This window comes from Oncorhynchus keta, chromosome 11, assembly GCF_023373465.1.
Source record: "Oncorhynchus keta strain PuntledgeMale-10-30-2019 chromosome 11, Oket_V2, whole genome shotgun sequence".
NCBI classification, from domain to species: domain Eukaryota; kingdom Metazoa; phylum Chordata; class Actinopteri; order Salmoniformes; family Salmonidae; genus Oncorhynchus; species Oncorhynchus keta.
Window position 1 is genome coordinate 15,520,217 of NC_068431.1, and position 20,430 is coordinate 15,540,646.

General features: G+C 40.4%; 1 protein-coding gene across 1 annotated transcript; it reads left to right on the plus strand.

The window, feature by feature from the left end:
* Nucleotides 1–286: 286 nt before the first annotated feature.
* Nucleotides 287–10,576, plus strand: LOC118389820 (solute carrier family 22 member 4). The gene is made up of 10 exons (XM_035779687.2): nt 287–856; nt 1,277–1,380; nt 1,463–1,617; nt 1,703–1,874; nt 2,053–2,179; nt 2,716–2,816; nt 4,864–5,078; nt 5,446–5,628; nt 5,856–5,991; nt 6,084–10,576. The coding sequence occupies exons 1-10, from the start codon at nt 464–466 to the stop codon at nt 6,157–6,159; spliced, it is 1,662 nt and encodes a 553-aa protein (XP_035635580.1). The 5' UTR covers nt 287–463; the 3' UTR covers nt 6,160–10,576.
* Nucleotides 10,577–20,430: the final 9,854 nt, after the last annotated feature.

Consider the following 20,430-nt stretch of genomic DNA (forward strand, 5'->3'; position numbering starts at 1 on the left):
CTTTTACAGAGCAAACTCTGACATGTGTCTCAGCCAATCATTAACTAGGTCTGGGAAGGTGTGTGAGATAAGGCTGCAGTTAGAGTGTCTTTGAGGTGGGCCCCTCTGGCTCCCTTCCCAGACGTTTCATCCCTCTTCAACTGTTGTCCTTACATAAAGGTTGAATTCCACCACCAGTGGACAGCGACATCCTATAATAAATTAACCCTCACTTTTAATGACCATCCAATACATTACCAATACCGAGTGGGGCAATTCAAGGTGCAATGATATGTTATCTACCTGCTTTCAAGAGGGGTTGGTGCATGAAAGGAGAGAGCTCTGCTGTTTGTTGACGTGTCAGATGGTGATAGATGATATCCGACAACACTACAACAATGTCTGGAGCAGCTATAACATGCAGGCAGTTGTCTGCAAGTGAATAAGTGACTGGACTCAAAGGTCAACTGAACACAGCAGCAACATGAGAGATTACGATGGAATCACAGCTTTCTTGGGAACATGGGGACCCTTTCAGCGGACAATCTTCTTGGCATTGGCCATCAGTATCCTGCCCAATGGGTTTACTGGTATTTATATAGTGTTTGTAGGTGATACACCGCCACATGAATGCTATGTTCCTGAGGAGTATAATATCAGTGAGATGTGGAGAAATGTGACCATCCCAATGGAGACAATAAATGGTGCATCGCAGCATAGCTCTTGCTCAAGGCTCAAAGTGGAGACAGTTAGAAACTACTCTATCCTAAATATCATTCCAAATGTGGATGTCAACGTGAGTGAAATTGAGCTGGAAAGTTGCTTGGACGGCTGGAAATACAGCAAAGACGTCTACCAGTCAACATTCGTCACCGAGGTGAGAAATGTATTGCAAATCAATGCAAACATTATTAGCTATTCCCAAAGACCAAAACAATTATTTGTAATAAAAAGAGTATGAAAAACAAATACGTGAATGATGAAATTTAAATGCTTACACAAACACTTTGGATTGCACTGTTGGGTTACCCAAACCCTTACAACAACAAATTGCAGTTACAGTACAGTACATTGCAGTTATGTTGTAGTTGTACTGCAATTACTGCATCCAGAAACAAACCTCTGTTTTACTTTGCTGTCTAGTGTCGTAATTTAGCAATTCACCTGAGTTTATTTTGCAGTTATAGTGCAATTACAGCCGTTTAAAATAGCACTGTAACTGCACTGTAACTGCAGTTTCACTTTTTGTAAAAGGAAAGGGCATTTCTGTAACTTAGGAAATATGTGTATTTTGCAGTGGGATGTGGTGTGTGATAATGCATACAAAGTTCCCTTGACCACTTCAATTCACTACTTTGGTGCGCTGGTGGGAACGTTCATCTCTGGCCAGCTGTCTGACAGGTCTGTAATGTATACTGTGTACGTCAGTCCTGATAGAGAATCATCTCAGACAATGTGACCTTACATCATTTTTCATCAACAGGTTTGGAAGAAAGCCAGTACTCTTTATTATGATGATAATCCAGAGTGTGGCCATTTTCGCACAAATATTCTCCCCAAACTGGCAGGCATTCACTATTTTTTTCTTCTTTGCTGGTGCTGGATCAGTCTCAAACTACGTCATAGCGTATGTTCTTGGTAGGTTCAAAATAAGCATAACTTGTATCTACAGTATTTCTTGCACATTTGGTAAATTTACTGAACTTGCATATCTGGTCTTCAGGGACAGAAATACTGAGCCCTGGAGCTCGTGTGGTATTCTCCGCTCTTGGAGTGTTCCTGAGCTCTGCCATTGGCTACATGTTCATGCCGGCTGTGGCATACTTCATCCGTGATTGGAGGTGGTTGCTGGTTCCCATGACAGGCTCTGGAATAATATACTTCCCACTATGGTGGTAAGCATAACAAATCCCCACAGGAATGTGTTTGCCGCAAAACCTTCTACTATGTTAATGCTCTGTGTACTCTTCTTTTAGCGATGGTACTTCTTATCTCTGTCAAATACAAACATTAGCCCGATTTAACATAGGGCCTCAGTAACGTTTATATAACTGTGCATATGTATTGGTATAGGTTCATCCCAGAGTCTCCCAGATGGCTGCTCTCTCAGGGAAGAGTGGAGGAGGCTGAGGCCATACTGAGAGATGCTGCCAGGAGGAACAGAGTCACAGCACCAGAGGTCATCTTCACTCCCGCAGAGGTGAGCAAGCTTACTTAGCTACAGTTAGCTTGCATCATTTAATAAAATAAACCTTCCCAGGGATATGGAGTAACAAAAACCATATATAGAGGAATTACAAAAAAGTGCCTGTGTCTTTGATTCCCATGTAAAAATATGAATATCTTTTTAGGCACCTATCCAGTCAAAGTCCTTTTTGCTGGTGCTGCAATACATAAACTGAATGAAGTTGATTAATAACCATTGTTAAATCATTTGAGAGACTAATGCATCCCTTCCTGTTTTATGGTGTAATCCAGGTCATTCATCAGACAACTTGACCACTCACCCTGGCCTTACTCTAGTTTAGGTTTCTGAAGTGTTATTGTTTAACCAATGCAGTGTAGAACTGCAGAATAATGAAAGTGAGACGGTGGACTCTGTGCTTACGGCAATGAAGGAGAGACACGGGGAATAAAATACAGGGGCAATCTACTCTTAGCAATTTCATCCATTATGCATTTTGCTCTTCTGAATGGTGTATCCTAATGCTGATCCTAATGATGACTTATCTCCAGGTAGAAGATGCTCTGGCCATGAAGGACAAGAAACACAACATTCTGGATGTCATGAGGAGCAGCAATATGCTTTCAATTATAATTCTGTGTTCCCTTCTGTGGTAAATCTTAGCATCTGTTATCACAAATCCTACACAATCTTAAAGGAAACCTCCCCCACCCCCAAAACCTTTTTTGGTATTTGTTTCATTAGTCCATTGTTGACAAAGTCACAACATGTTTTGCTTGTCAGCAATCAAGTTTTCATGATATGTAACTTTCATAATACAGAAATCCTCACATGATGCAATTTGCATCATATGACACAAAACGTAGCATCATATTATGCAAAATGCAAAGTACGGGATGACTTCTTTATTTTGAAAGTTACATATCTTGAAAACTTGATTGCTGACAAGAAAAATATTTTGGGACTTTGTCAACAATGGACTAATGAAACAAATACCAAAAATGTTTTGAGTGGAATTGTCATTTAATGACAGAATATTACTTTGAATTTTACTTTATTTGTGGCTGTTCATCTACAGTTGAAGTTGGAAGTTTACATACACCTTAGCCAAATACATTTAAACTCAGTTTTTCACTATTCCTGACATTTAACCCTAGTAAAAATTCCCTGTTTTAGGTCAGCACTTTACTTTAAGAATGTGAAATGTCAGAATAATAGTAGAGAGAATGATTGATTTCAGCTTTTATTTCTTTCATCACATTCCCAATGGGCTAGAGGTTTACATACACTCAATTAGTATTTGGTTGCATTGCCTTTTAAATTGTTTAACTTGGGTCAAATGTTTCGAGTAGCCTTCCACAAGCTTCCCACAATGAATTGGGTGAATTTTGGCCCATTCCTCCTGACAGAGCTGGTGTAACAGAGTCAGGTTTGTAGGCCTCCTTGCTCGCACACGATTTTTCAGTTATGCCCACACATTTTCTATGGGATTGAGGTCAGGACTTTCTGATGGTCACTCCAATACTTTGACTTTGTTGTCCTTAAGCCATTTTGACACAACTTTGGAAGTATGCTTGGGGTCATTGTTCATTTGGAAGACCCATTTGCGACCAAGCTTTAACTTCCTGACTGATGTCTTGAGATGTTGCTTCAATATATACACATAATTTTCTTCCCTCATGATGCCATCTATTTTATGAAGTGCACCAGTCCCTCCTGCAGCAAAGCACCCCCACAACATGAGGCTGCCACCCCCGTGCTTCATGGTTGGGATGGTGTTCTTTGGCTTGCAAGCGTCCACCTTTTTCCAAACATAACGATGGTCATTATGGCCAAACAGTTCTATTTCTGTTTCATTAGACCAGAGGACATTTCTCCAAAAAGTATGATCTTTGTCCCCATGTGCAGTGGCAAACCATAGTCTGGCTTTTTTATGCCGGTTTTGGAGCAATGACTTCTTCCTTGCTGAGCGACCTTTCAGGTTACATCGATATAGGACTCATTTTACTGTGGATATAGATACTTTTGTACCTGTTTCCCCCAGCATCTTCACAAGGTCCTTGTTCTGGGATTGATTTGCACTTTTCACACCAAAGTATGTTCATCTCTAGGAGACGCATCTCTTTCCTGAGCGGTATGACGGCTGCGTGGTCCCATGGTGTTTATACTTGCATACTATCGTTTGTACAGATGAACGTGGTACCTTCAGGCGTTTGGAAATTTCTCCCAAGGATGAACCAGACTTGTGGAGGTCTTTGCTGATTTATTTTGATTTTCCCATGTCAAGCAAAGAGGCACTGCGTTTGAAGGTAGGCCTTGAAATACATCCACAGGTACACCTCCAATGGACTATGTCAATTAGCCTATCAGAAGCTTCAAAAGCCATGACATCATTTTCGTGAATTTTCCAAGCTGTTTAAAGGCACAGTCAACTTAACGTATGTAAACTTCTGACCCACTGGAATTGTGATACAGTGAATTATATGTGAATTAATCTGTCTGTAAATAATTGTTGTAAAAATGACTTGTGTCATGCACAAAGTAGATGTCCTAACCGACTTGCCAAAACTATAGTTTGTTAATAAGAAATTTGTGGAGTGGTTGAAAAACGAGTTTTAATGACTCCAACCTAAGTTTATGTGAACTTCCGACTTCAACTGTAATTCATTCAACTTTGTATATTTGATTCCCCTCTTCAGGATTATTATCACATGTGGCTACTTCGCCCTGATTTTGAACACCTCCAACCTCAGTGGAAATCCGTATATCAACTGCTTCCTGTCTGGAGCTGCAGAAGTGCCAGCCTATTTCATTGCCCTGTTGCTGCTCAGATACTGTCCCAGACAGTTTTGCCAGTCCTCCACTCTCTTCCTAGGGGGAGCTGTTATTCTCTTCATTAACATGGTCCCAACAGGTAAAATTCATTGACCGTCTCAGAGGGAGACCTCATTTACAGATCTTTATAAACATCACCTTTTGAATTTTTTTTATTTCACCTTTATTTAACCAGGTAGGCTAGTTGAGAACAAGTTCTCATTTGCAACTGCGACCTGGCCAAGATAAAGCATAGCAGTGTGAACAGACAACACAGAGTTACACATGGAGTAAACAATTAACAAGTCAATAACACAGTAGAAAAAAAGGGGAGTCTATATACAATGTGTGCAAAAGGCATGAGGAGGTAGGCGAATAATTACAATTTTGCAGATTAACACTGGAGTATCACTGACCATCTCGAATTCCCCACCTAATTTACACCTGATTGTCTCTCTATGTTTCAGACCTCCCAGGAGTGGCTATCTTCCTGGAGATGGTGGGGAAGTTTGGCATCACGGCAGCATTCTGTGTAGTGTACGCAGTCACGTCGGAGCTCTTCCCCACTGTGGTGAGAAACATGGCCATGGGGACGTGCTCCATGGCAGCACGCATCGGAACCATCATCTCACCCTTCATCATCTACCTCGGTAAGACCAATCAATCAGTTAATTAATCAATCATCAATGTCAATATTGGACTGTTAAAGTATATGTATCCAATCTTGTAAGACCTGGATCACTTCCCATTTCTTTGTTCAGTAGAGATGAACAAGATTGAGTGGATGTATTCGACAATGTCCCTCACTGTTAATTTGGTTTTCTGATGTTCAGACCTCTCCCTTGATATTGAAAATGTCTGTTTTATTTATTTGCAGGAAATTACTACAAGTACCTACCATACATATTGATTGGTAGCCTTGCAATACTTGGGGGTCTGTTCTGCTTCATTTTACCTGAGAGTTACGGCAAGGCTTTGCCAGAGACCATCTTACAGATGCAGCATATCAAAGGGTGAGTTTGACTGTCCGTCCGTCTCTACGTACATTCCTCCATCCATCTTGATGAAGAATTGTTTCAAACATGTGTTTTCATCTTTTCTACAGGTGTCGATGCAACACAGACCAAGACACAGAAAACCTAGATAGCAAATCAGAGTATAGGAAGGAATCTAAATTGTAAATCTTGTACTTCTAAGCTAACATATGGAATTGTTTTTACATGGTCATACCATGGATCATTTAACTATTTGATTTTGAATTTTAGGACCCATTTAGGTATAAAAGAATATACTGTATATAAAAAAGTTAGTTGATAAAATATTGAAATTTGGCCTTAACTACTCTAACCCATAGAAACACATTAACTACTCTAACCCATAGAAACACATTAACTACTCTAACCCATAGAAACACATTAACTACTCTAACCCATAGAAACACATTAACTACTCTAACCCATAGAAACACATTAACTACTCTAACCCATAGAAACACATTAACTACTCTAACCCATAGAAACACATTGAATAACACATTCATAAATGGCAAAAAAAGACAGTCAAAAAATAAAAAATAAGGAATAAGGTTTTGAAGTGTCTGTCCTAAATCTAGAAGATATAAGAAAGTTCAGGAAATATATATATTTTTTTACAAATACTTCCATTCATTTGTATGGGTTACCTTAAGACTAGTCCCGTGACACTTATGGGGGTCGTAAAGCAAAACGGAGAATCATGTTCATGAGATTCCCCTTGCCACAGTCCTACAGTATAAGCTTGTAGCCCAAATGGATCATACGCTGCAGACAGAAGTTGGCACATCAGCATTACCAAATTCAGATGAGTCATGTGTAGCTTGTGGGGGTCACAGAGAAAAATGGAGAACTATTGTGTTTGTGAGACGTTTTCGTGAGAAGACCGATTTTCAGGATGTATCAAGGCCTGACAAACACTGCTGTAGCTCGGCCACCTTCCTCTGCAGATGCGGAAGGACAACATAGCCTGATGTTGTGGATTGAGAAACAACCCAATGCAAAATACATACAGTATCTCTAGCATACACTGATAGATTTTGATGGGGATTATTATGTAACTTCGATTGAGGCACAGGTGCGTCAAAAGAATGTTAAGGATTTTTACATGAATGTACTGTACACCTAAACATCATACAACCAGCAGGCAAAACCCTGCCGAAAGGAAAAGAGTTGGATAGATAGAGTAGCACTACCACACACATCAGCAGAAGAGACTGCCTAGAGTGTAGCTTGTTTGCCAGATAACCAGTGGAGAGAAAAGATAAGACACACCATATGAAACACACATCACAGCACAGGGGTAACCCAACCAATAATACCTCATACAATAATAATGGCAGAGAAATTTAACGGCAACTTCCTAGAAACAATTTACAAGAAAGAACTCAGTTATCCACATTAGAGGATTTCCAATAATCTGTATTACCTCCCAGTGGAGGAGTGCAGAGGGTTTGAATGGGGGGAGAGGGTGTGGGTGTTCATAGACAAAACCAAGGCTTTCATTAAAATGCCCAAAATCTTCTCAGCCACATATCAATAGTACCACATCGCATCAATACAGTTCAAATAACAATACACAATAAACTCGCAAAGCAACCTCCCTTTAACTAAAATGTCAACGCAAATACGTCTGGCAGGGCAATAATAGTCCAACGACACTGAACATCAAAGGGAAGCACATTGGGGAAAAAACTAAGTCTGCTGCAGCGAAAAGCCCAATACAGGGAAGAGAGAGAGAGTGGGTTGTTGACTTCAGGCTTGCAGTTGCACTGTCAGTCAGTCTTATGTTTCGTATGTCAAAGCTTCGCAACAATGTTGCTACTAATCAATGCGATCAATAATCGGTGCAGTTGCAAAAGTTAACAACCACGACATAGAGTGGTAACACCGGCGATCGAGTTAAAAGACTTTACAAACTAACCACTCTGATAAAATCAACAAGACTTTCTGACTGCTGATGCGCTCTTAAAGGTGCAGCGCACGGTGAAGGCTCCGTGCAGGATTTCGCCCCAACCTCTCTAGCCTCATCATTGGCTGCTGCTCCAGTTGTGTGCAATGGCCAAGCAACTGAAAGACAGTGTAAGTGGGAGTGGTCGAGTTAGTGATTATTATAAAATGAAATCACATTGGGGACCCTTTCAGTGGACGATTTTCTTTGCATTGGCTGCCAGGATCCTTCCTAATGGGTTTGTGAGATTGCCGGCCGATGCGCTCTCACATTGATAAGACAGAAATGGTGATATTGTAATAAATATATTATTTTAAAACTTGCAGACATACCAGCAGTCCTCTTCACACACGGAACATTTAAACAAACTGAAACGTTTCAGGCAGTAGGCCATGGGTGTGTGCAATATGCTAATTAACAAGAAAAGGACTGGAGCTGAGCACAGGCAAAACCATAGAGGAAAATCTTGTTCAGTCTGCTTTCTACCAGATACTGGAGAGATGAATTCACCTTTCAGCAGGGCAATAACTTAAAACACAAGGCAGAATCTACACTGGAGTTGCTTAGCAAGAAGACAGTGACTGTTCCTGAGTGGCCTGGTAACAGTTTTGACTTAAATCTGTTTGAAAATCTATTGCAATACCTGAAAATGGTTGTCTAATAGAGATTAACAACCAATTTGACAAAGCTAGAATAATTTTGTAAAGAATAATGGGCAAATGTTGCAAAATGCAGTTGTGGAAAGCTCTTAGAGACATATCCAGAAAGACTCAGAGCTGTAATCACTGCCAAAGGTGATTCTAACAAGTATTGACTCAGAACGTTAAATACTTGTCTAATTTTATTTTTCATGATTTTGGTTTTACTAATGTTTGAATTCTTCTTCCACTTCGAATATTTTGTGATGATCTAAATCCATTTAAATCCCACTTTGTAACACAACATAAAGTGGAAAAAGTCAAGGGGTGTGGAAACTTTCTGAAGGCACTGTATGAAGGGGAAAAAGCTAGATCTAATGAAGCTAGCCATTCCAGCTTAGGCTTCATCAGTACTATGAAGGTGGAATGGCCGTAACTATATATACAGAATATAGTACACAATCAAATAAATTACCGGTCAACATCTACATATTGCTCCCAGCGTTGATCAAATCTCAGAAAACGTATATTCTTGACCTGACTGAGTTGTAATCGGCTCTGGATAAGAGCGTCTGCTAAATGACTTAAATGTAAATGTAAATGTAATCGTGCTTGCCTCTTTGCGAAGAAGTAGAATCATGAACAGCGGTTTGATCGTTATCTTCGCCTGGGTAGGCTACTGAGTTCTCATAATAACTATGCTTTACAGAGAGAAGGCTACTGAGACAGACAGTGAGGCTGAGGCAGGCAACAATGCATGCAGGAGGAAGCAGAGGAGACAGAGAGAGGAAGCAAGCAGAGAGAAGTTAGTACAGTGGTTCCCAAACTAGCGTCATCACTAGTTACCACAGTCACAAAGTCATAATTATGCCTAAATCCTGCCTGTTTCTAAAATGTATCTTCTTAAAATCTGATTTTAAACCTAACGTTAAACCTTAACCACACTGCAAACCTAATGTCTAACCTTAAAATAAGAACAAAGAGCAAATATTTGTGGCTGTGGTAACCAGTGACAACACCAAACTTGGGGTCGAGCCCCATGTGGGGTCTCCTGAGAAAATCTGTACTGATCTTATCAAACAAGTGAGAAATAAATGTAACAAAAAAACAACAACATACAGTACCAGTCAAACGTTTGAACACACCTACTCATTCAAAGGTTCTTCTTTAATTTTTAAAACAATTTTCTACATTGTAAAATAATAGTGAAGACATCAAAACTACGAAATAACACATATGGAATCATGGAGTAACCAAAAAAGTGTTAAACATATAAAAATACATTTTATATTTGAGATTCTTCAAATTAACCACCCTTTTCCTTGATGGCAGCTTTGCAATTCTATAAACCAACTTCACCTGAAATGTTTTTCCAACAGTCTTGAAGGAGTTCCCACATATGCTGAGCACTTGTTGGCAGCTTTTCCTTCACTCTGTGGTCCAACACATTGTTAGGAATGTTATGAATGTTATGAATAATGACTAAACAATATCTACATTTTAAATAGAACTATAACTAATTAACCTTTACTCTGTTTTATTATATCTGATTAATAATGTTAATTCATAAGGAAGGGATTGTGTAGCATGAAACAGGGGGTAATAAACATAATAAACACCATTCCAGCTGGGTTGGGGAGGAATGGATTGTGGGTTTTTAAGTAAGCAAAAAGGATCGTTAACCGACCCAACTTAGCTCTGGGATGTTTAGATAAGGCAGTGAGTGCGTCCCTGGGTTTTCCATTATCTGGAACTGTCTTCTAAATAGTGATGGATGAAGGTGAAGACTCCAGAAGTTAATATTGATATCGTGTGTGTGCGCTAGGAGGTTGGAATAAACCTTTGAACCTGCTTTGTCCTGGTCGATAGGAGGAAGGACATTTTATAACCTATGACGTCATATTTTGTAAATAAACTGTTGTTTGTGGTTCCATGTCAGCGCGTTCCGAGAATAAATACTATTATCTAATTTTGATAAGACTGGTCCCTGTCTATTTTATACAAATAAGAATCTTACAAATTCTTAAAAACAGACCGTGTATTTAATTAATGAACACATATAGGAATTATGAAATTCCTGTGACACTCATCCAAAACCATCTCAATTGGGTTGAGGTTGGATGATTGTGGAGGCCAGGTCATCTGATGCAGCACTCCACCACTCTCTTTCTTGGTTAAATACCCCTTACACAGCCTGGAGGTGTGTTGGGTCATTGTCCTGTAGAAAAACAAATGATAGTCCCACTAAGCGCAAACCTGATGGGATGGCATATCGCTGCAGAATGCTGTGGTAGCCATGCTAGTTAAGTGTGCCTTGAATGCTAAATAAATCACTGACTGTGTCACCAGCGTAGCACACCCACACCATCACACCTCCTCCTGCATGCTTCATGTTTGGAACCACACATGCAGAGATCATCAGTTTACCTACTCTGTGTCTCACAAAGAAAATCTCAAATGTGGACTCATCAGACCAAAGGACAGATTTACACCGGTCTAATGTCCATTGCTCATGTTTCTTGGCCCAAGTAAGGATCTTCTTCTTATTGGTGTCCTTTAGTAGTGGTTTCTTTGCAGCAATTTGACCATGAAGGCCTGATTCACACAGTCTCCCCTGAACAGTTGATGTTGAGATGTGTCTGTCACTTGAACTCTGTGAAGCATTTATTTGGGCTGCAATTTCTGAGGCTGGTAACTCTAATGTACTTATCCTCTGTGCCGGTCCTCATGAGAGCCAGTTTCATCATACACCCCCTCCCCCCCAACACACACACAGACACCTTGTCACAACACAACTGATTGTCTCAAACACATTAAGAAGGAAATAAATTCCACAAATGAACAAGGCACACCAGTTAACAACTGAAATGCATTCCAGGTGACTACCTCATGAAGCTGGTTGAGAGAATGCCAATAGTGTGCAAAGCTGTCAAGGCAAAGGTTGGCTACTTTGAATAATCTCAAATATAAAATATATTTTGATTTGTGTAACAGTTTCTTGGTTACTACATGATTCCATATGTGTTATTTCATAGTTTTTATGTCTTCACTACTATTCTACAAAGTAGAAAACAGTACAAATAAAGAAAAACCCTTGAATGAGAAGGTGTTCTATAACTTTTGACTGGTAGTGTAATTTTTGAAAAATATATATATGGGGGATTGGAAATGATGCAGACAATTACATTGATAAAAGCCACGATCAATCTGCAATATTAAATGCACAAATAACTTGGCTGACTATCAAGCTTAGATTAAACAGAACACAGCTAGCTGCATTTACTATGTTTTTAAGCAGATGTTGTTCAAATGTCTTGCCTCCAAACCAGTCGGACACAACTGGTTTGTCCTGCCAAGCCAATGCCATGAAAACAAATTGGGGAAAAAATAATTTGATACATTTGACTTTAGCTGGCTTGCAAGTTCACTAATTCACGATTAAAATACTGTCTGGGTCTTTACAATTGGCACTGCTGACTTGACAATTCGTTTTTTTAGTTGTTCATCTCTAAACAGCTGATAACCAGGACGTGACCGCCTGCTAGCTAGCCATCGTGTCCACCCAGCTAACTTAGCTTGGCTAGCTGGCTGATAAATAGGAGTGAGTCAACATTTTAATTTAAAAATGTTTTAACATAATGTGGTGAATAAATAAACATAATATTTACATTTTACAAACTTCTTCCTCTGGAACATTTTCTCTTAAGCAGGGATTTCAGTTCGCCATTAATTCAGAGGTTTGGGAATTTTCACTGTGTCGCAAGGTGTTATTGGATAGCCTCCACTGCGAAGGGAAAGAAAAAGTATGCTCCCATGCGTGCTTAGTTTTCCAGACCTCCCAAGTACGCTTGTAAAACTTCCGGTTAACTTTTAGTTTTTAGAAATATTTAGGGCTAACTTATTCCTTGCCACCGACTCTGAAACTAACTGCAGCTCTTCGTTGTGTTGTAGTCATTTCAGTAGCTGACATGTATAGTGTTGAGTCATCTGCATACATCGACACTCTGGCTATACTCAAAGTAGCAGAATGACTTGAGCTTCCCTGAGGGAAGGCCTGAGGGCACAAGCTCTCTATGAGTCTTAAATTGAAGATGGACAGCAATAATTATTTCACCTCATCCACACTGACTTTACGGAATTCAAAAGTACAATTATTGTCTTTCATAATTTGGTCCGATATACTTTGATGTGTAGTGCCAGAGTTTGTTGCTGGCATGTCATCCCTAATATTGCTTATCTTGCCAATGAAAAAATCATTAAAGTAGTTTGCAATATAAGTGGGCTTTGTAATGAATGAGCAATCTGATTCAATGAATGAAGGACACAAGTTGTTTTTTTCCCCAAAAAAGCTTTAACTATCATTATTTATATAATTTATCTTTGTTTCATAGTGTAGTTTATTTTTTATTTAGTTTTCTCACATAATTTCTTAATTTGCAGGTTTGGAAGAAGCCCAATGTTATTTTTCATGATGATGTTACATCTTCACCCAGGTATTCTCCCAAACTGGAAGGCATTCAGTGCCAGCTCTGTCTTTGTGGGCTTTGGTGGATTCTCCAACTCTGTGGTAGATTATGTGTTAGGTTTGTGACAAACTTTAATAATAAACTACCATTAATTCCTAACTGTCCAACTTCCATGCAAATATTGGATTTATCCAATAAGCACAATACACCTTTGACCTGTGTACTGGTTGGTGTCTGCAGAATCCAAGATTCTGCATTGGGTTCGGCTCCCTGGGGGTGTTCATGGGATCTGGTTTGGGCCAAATGTTCATGCCAGCAGTGACCTACTTCATCCGTGACAGGAGGTGGCTCTTGGTGCCCATGGCAGTCTGGGTGGATGCACATCCCCATCTGGTGGTAAGTTGATGAATTGACACTCAACACAGTCCAGTTGAGGACCCTGGACCGGGTCTAACTGTACTACCTAATGTACTGTATGTTTGACTGGTTACATCCAGTTTCCCAGATGGCTGCTCTCTCAGAGAAGAGAGGAGGGGGCTGAAGTCATACTGAGAGACACTGCCAGGAGTAACAGAATCACAGCACCAGAGGTAATCTTCACTCCCTTAGAGCAATGGAGGTAAGTGGTTATCTTTATTGAATAGTTCTAGATAGGTCAGAAAATCTCACACACGCACTATAGCTACAAAGATTTTTTTTTTTGGCAATAAACAGTCAAACACAAAACTATATAGTGACAATAACAAACACAGCAAAATTGGGGTTGGAAGGGGTAAAATCCTGAGGTGGGCAGGGAATGTACATTGCTAACTTACATTGCTAACCTACAATAGGTTGAGGATGCCCGTGAAAAGACGGACAAGAAATATAATTTCTTGGACATTCTACAGAGCTGCAACATGGTCTCAGTCATACTTATTTGTTCTCTATTGTAGTAAGTCGTACTCTCCGTTGTATTAGTTTTATTCCAAGATATGTTTGTGATGCGTTGTGCAGACCTCACTACCCTCTGGAGAGCCTTACGGTTGTGGGCGGAGCAGTTGCCGTACCAGGCGGTGATACAGCCCGACAGGATGCTCTTGATTGTGCATCTGTAGAAGTGTGTGAGTGCTTTTGGTGACAAGCCAAATTTCTTCAGCCTCCTGAGGTTGAAGAGGCGCTGCTGCGCCTTCTTCACGATGTTGTCTGTGTGGGTGGACCAATTCAGTTTGTCTGTGATGTGTACGCCGAGGAACTTAAAACTTACTACCCTCTCCACTACTGTTCCATCGATGTGGATAGGGGGGTGTTCCCTCTGCTGTTTCCTGAAGTCCACAATCATCTCCTTAGTTTTGTTGACGTTGAGTGTGAGGTTATTTTCCTGACACCACACTCCGAGGGCCCTCACCTCCCTCCCTGTAGGCCGTCTCGTCGTTGATGGTAATCAAGCCTACCACTGTTGTGTCGTCCACAACTTAATGATTGAGTTGGAGGCGTGCGTGGCCACGCAGTCGTGGGTGAACAGGGAGTACAGGAGAGGGCTCAGAACGCACCCTTGTGGGGCCCCAGTGTTGAGGATCAGCGGGGTCAGCGGCCCGTCAGGAAGTCCAGTACCCAGTTGCACAGGGCGGGGTCGAGACCCAGGGTCTCCAGCTTGATGACGAGTATGGAGGGTACTATGGTGTTAAATGCTGAGCTGTAGTCGATGAACAGCATTCTCACATAGGTATTCCTCTTGTCCAGATGGGTTAGGGCAGTGTGCAGTGTGGTTGAGATTGCATCGTCTGTGGACCTATTTGGGCGGTAAGCAAATTGGAGTGGGTCTAGGGTGTCAGGTAGGGTGGAGGTGATATGGTCCTTGACTAGTCTCTCAAAGCACTTCATGATGACCGAAGTGAGTGCTACGGGGCGGTAGTCGTTTAGCTCAGTTACCTTAACTTTCTTGGGAACAGGAACAATGGTGGCCCTCTTGAAGCATGTGGGAACAGCAGACTGGGATAGGGATTGATTGAATATGTTCGTAAACACCCAGCCAGCTGGTCTGCACTGCACATGCTCTGAGGGCGTGGCTGGGGAAGCCGTCTGGGCCTGCAGCCTTGCGAGGGTTAACACGTTTAAATGTTTTACTCACCTTGGCTGCAGTGAAGGAGAGTCCGCATGTTTTGGTTGCGAGCCGTGTCAGTGGCACTGTATTGTCCTCAAAGCGGGCAAAAAAGTTATTTAGTCTGCCTGGGAGCAAGACATCCTGGTCAGTGACTGGGCTGGTTTTCTTTTGTAATCCGTGATTGACTGTAGACCCTGCCACATACCTCTTGTGTCTGAGCCATTGAATTGCGATTCTACTTTGTCTCTATACTGACGCTTAGCTTGTTTGATTGCCTTGCGGAGGGAATAGCTACACTGTTTGTATTCAGTGTTTCACTTACACAGATTGAAGTGGATTTAACAAGTGATATCAATAATGGATCATAGATTTCACCTGGTCAGTCTGTCATTAATGTTTTGTACACTCAGTGTATATTTGCAATATCATCAGTAATATAAGCTGATCAAATAACAACAATGTTTTCTACTTCCTTTTTATAGATGCGCACAGCTTCCATACCAGAGCCCTCCCCCCATTTGATCACAACAAAAAGTGAAAGTAAAATTGACTGCCATTAAAACATTGTGCGAGACTGTTATCCTTGGGTCCCTCAAACTTAATTTATATATAGGATATTTTACTATGGAATATGATCGTCTCACTGCATTTTATGGTAAGTTTGTGTGACTTAAATATCAAAGGATAGGATAAGAATGATTTAGGTCTTAGTGGCTACCTTAGCAATGTTTTCATAGAAGATTAGTAGAAACATTGGTAAAAACGTGTATTTTTTGTGTTTCGGGTAAGAATATAATACTATAATACACTCAAAACTGTGTATTGATAATAAAGCAGTAATACATGTTCATGCTTTGTTATAATCTGTTATAATCTGTCACATATGCTATGTGAGAAAGCAAAAGTAAAAGTGAAAATGGTCATCTCTCATAGGCTGCTAGGAAACTCATACCTTGACTTGCTGTAGGCTAAAACATAAGCAACATTGTTTCATTCGGGCTTTATTATTGATCAATATTTAGAATGTATAGGAACCTATTTAACATGTATGCCATTTTCAAATAGAGCTCTTTTGACTGTCACATTTCAAGGCCTGTGTGCCATGTGTGTGTGCCATGTGTGTGTGTACTTACGTGTTGAACGTGTTGCAGATAAATGTGAATATTATTACTGAACATTTGTTTTTCTGTACTTTAAAGTCTCTTTGGTGTCAGAGTTTGTGTATTTTGGAACCCTAGGCAAATTGTCACTGGTAGGGTTTAATTTTCTCCCATGATGAAATCTGTGAGGGGACTGTGGATAGGTCTTTGTCCATCCGTTTGTTCGTTATTCACATGAGACATCTAAGACAGCACTGGCCTGATTTTGACTAAACTTGGGTGAATGATACGTCTTGACATAGGCATTTACAAAATTACACTGATTGGCCCAAGGTGGGAGCTATAGTTATTAACTGAAATTTGTGAGTCACACCAGAAAGGAAGAGGCGAAACAAGAGGGATAACTGGGCCCAAAATCTGTCTTCTCCAGCAGGTGGCTTTTTTTGACATGGAGTACAGGGAGTGGGTTAGCAAAAGAGACTGTAGGGCTTGATATTCAGGGCTGCCTGCTGGCCCGGCATCATCTGCCGAGATAACCGGGCCAGTTAATCAAGCTTTCACATTTTCAAACTCCAAAACGTAATAAATAAGTAGATTTTCCCAACGTCTGACACTTCACACTTGTTATCAACCAGCATTTGGATTCCAAACAGAGGCACAAATGTCAAAGCCTTCCCTCTGCCTAGAGTGAGCCCTGCCTCAGTAGGCTAGGTCCTGGATACTCACAGTCTCAGTGGATGTAGGAAGCCAGGGGCGTAGCCACAGGTGGGCAGCCAGGCCCACCACTCAGCAACAACAAAACATTTTTGTTTTATGTTTTTATGCCCTTTACTTGTCAGTGTTCCAAACGGGACATTATTTGTCTTTTTACCTAAACATGCAAACACCATCAGATATATTTCAAAATAAATAAGAATTTGTTCTTTAACTCACTTGCCTAGTTTAATTTTAATTTAAAAAAAACAAATGTCACTGTGCATCTATGGCTATATGCCACTGCCTATTTCCTTTGTTCATTTAGCAAACAAGACAGCTCATAATCCAGTGTCTTTATCATTCAACATGAACGCCTGATTCACGCAGTCTCTGAACAGTTGATGTTGAGATGTTTGCCTGTCACAGAACTCTGTGAAGCATTTATTTGGGTTGAAATGTATTTGTGCTGGTAACACTAATGAACTTATCCTCTGCAGCAGAGGTAACTCTGGGTCTTCCTTTCCTGTGGTGGTCCTCATGAGAGCCAGTTTCATCATAGCGCTTGATGGTTTTTGCAACTGCGCTTGAAGAAACTTTCAAAGTTCTTGAAATTTTCTAGATTGACTGACCTTAATGTCTTAAAGTAATGATGTATTGTCATTTCTCTTTGCTTATTTGAGCTGTTCTTGCCATAATATGGACTCGGTCTTTGTCACCTATACTCCCTCTCCGGAGCTCGAGGTCATCAGGCTCTTCATTATTACGCACACCTGTCACCATCGTTACACGCTTCAGCGCCTCATCAGACTCAATCACCTGCCTGATTACCTTCCCTATATACAGTGGGGAGAACAAGTATTTGATAACCTGCAAAATCTGCAGTGTTTCCTACTTAAAGCATGTAGAGGTCTGTAATTTTTTTTATCATAGGTACACTTCAACTGTGAGAGACGGAATCTAAAACAAAAATCCAGAAAATCACATTGTATGATTTTTAAGTAATTAATTTGCATTTTATTGCATGACATAAGTATTTGATACATCAGAAAAGCAGAACTTAATATTTGGTACAGAAACCTTTGTTTGCAATTAGAGATCATACATTTCCTGTAGTTCTTGACCAGGTTTGCACACACTGCAGCAGGGATTTTGGCCCACTCCTCCATACAGACCTTCTCCAGATCCGTCAGGTTTCGGGCTGTCGCTGGGCAATACGGACTTTCAGCTCCCTCTAAAGATTGTCTATTGGGTTCATACATACATACATACTTGTTCTCCCCACTGTATGTCACTCCCTTTGGTTCTTTCCCTAGGCGTTATTGTTTCTGTTCCGTTGTTTCATGTCTGTACGCTACTCGTGTTTCTTGTTTTGTTCCTTGTGTTATTTATTATTAAAAAGTCACTCCCTGAACTTGCTTCCCGACTCCCAGCGTACACATTAGTATTTTACCAAATAGGGCTATCTTCTGTATACCAACCCTACCTTGTCACAACACAACTGACTGGCTCAAACGCATTAAGGAAAGAAATTGCACAAATTAACTTTAAGCAAGGCACACCTGTTAATTGAAATGCATTCCAGGTGACTACCTCATGAAGCTGGTTGAGAGAATGCCAAGAGTGTGCAAACTGCCATCAAGAAAAAGGGTGGCTACTTTGAAGAATCTAAAATATATTTTGATTTGTTTAACACTTTTTCGGTTACTACATAATTCCATATGTTATTTCATAGTCTTGATGTCTTCACTATTATTTTACAATGTTGAAAATAGTAAAAAATAATAATAATAAGAAAACCCCTTGAATGAGTAGGTGTGTCCAAACTTTTGACTGGTACTGTACATTTTTGCTTAAATTAGCTTTAAAATGCTCAATTTTCACTCAGTCTCATGGCAAAATGTGTAGAATAGAATGAGATGAGCTATAAAACTGCACACGTTCCTCTCTGCCCCATGGCAAAATGTGTAGAGTTGCAGGAAATGTGCTTTTAAACAGCTACATTTTCTCTCAGCCTTATCATAAAATGTGCAGAGTACCATGAGATTAGTTATAAAACTGCACATCAGCACAGGCATTCAAAAGTCCTCCCCATTTTTCAGTCTTGAAAAATGGAATGCTTCTAACCGAGAGTCAACTTACCTTGATACTTAAAACTTAAAGCCAAACTGTCATTTCCATGGTTCTTCAATAGTTATGCACATTTGGTGTAGAGCTGTTTAATTACGCAGTGATTTTTTCACACATCATCATCTGGTCCAGGAAGGTATTTTCCAAATGATAGCCAAGTGACAAACAGCTGTTGTGATCACTAACCCAGACGACGCTGGGCCAATTGTGCGCCGCTCTATGGGACTTCCGGTCACAGCCGGGTGTGAGACAGCTTGGGATTGAACCCAGGTCTGTAGTGACACCTCAAGCACTGTGATGCAGTGCCTTAGACCGCTGTGCCACTCGGGAGGCCCAGGGTGTTGTTAGATTTAACAGAGAAAGCATCAAGGTAATGAGTTCATGTTTTCATACACCCTAAAAATGCTGGGTTGTTTGGATGACCCATCTGCTGGGTTGTAGGCATTGGGTCACTTAGTTGGGTTGTTTTCTTTAAAAAGAGCAAGGTTGGGTTGTTATTGCTGGGTTATTGAGATATGGCCAGTGGCTGGGTTCATTCTCCCACCGAATTAAGAAGATCAAAGTGATCTGGTAAGCTTGTGAATTAGGATTGTTGCAGGATTGTTGAGTGGAATTTCGACAAATGGGCAAGACATTATGGCTGACCAAAAATGGTAAAAGAGTAAAAAAAAAAAGAGTAAAAAGCTAGCTAGCTAACATTGCAAATGATCCATTCAAGTTAAATAGACCTAGCTTTCATAATTACATATTTCATTGACACTTTCAGATAATCTTAGCTATCAAGCTAGCTAGCAAACAACCACATGCATGCTAGCTCAAGCATTAGCTAGCTAGCCAGTGCCGTGTGTGATAGTAAACATTTTCGTTTTTTGTTGAATTTTGAATAGCTAACTAACTATGTCAGTGCCTGTAAAAAGCTTGTCTCCTGTAAGCCTAACGTTAACTTTACTGTGTGGTGCATTGTTTCACGTCAGTTAGCTAGCTAGCTCAAACTAGGTTCCTAATCCAGTTTGGCTAGCTAGAACAGCTAGGCCTCATCCCAGTGTCTGAGTTAATTTAACATGGTTGTAGCTAGTTGGCAAGCTTATAACTCATGATTGTATGGTGGTCCAGTTACTGTATGTTTTATCCTAATTGTTAAGGTCAGGGTTAAGTTTAGGAGTTAGGTTAAAGGGTTAAGATCAGTGTTAGGGGAAGGGCTAGCTAAAAGGCTTAGGGTTAGCTAACATGCTATGTAGCTAGCTAAAAAGTAATAAGTAGTTGAAAAGTTGCTAATTAGATTCCAACTCTCAACCTTTCGGTTTCCAGAGGTTTGCTTTATACGCCCACCCATCCAACCTACTTTAGTTTCTGTCTTAAG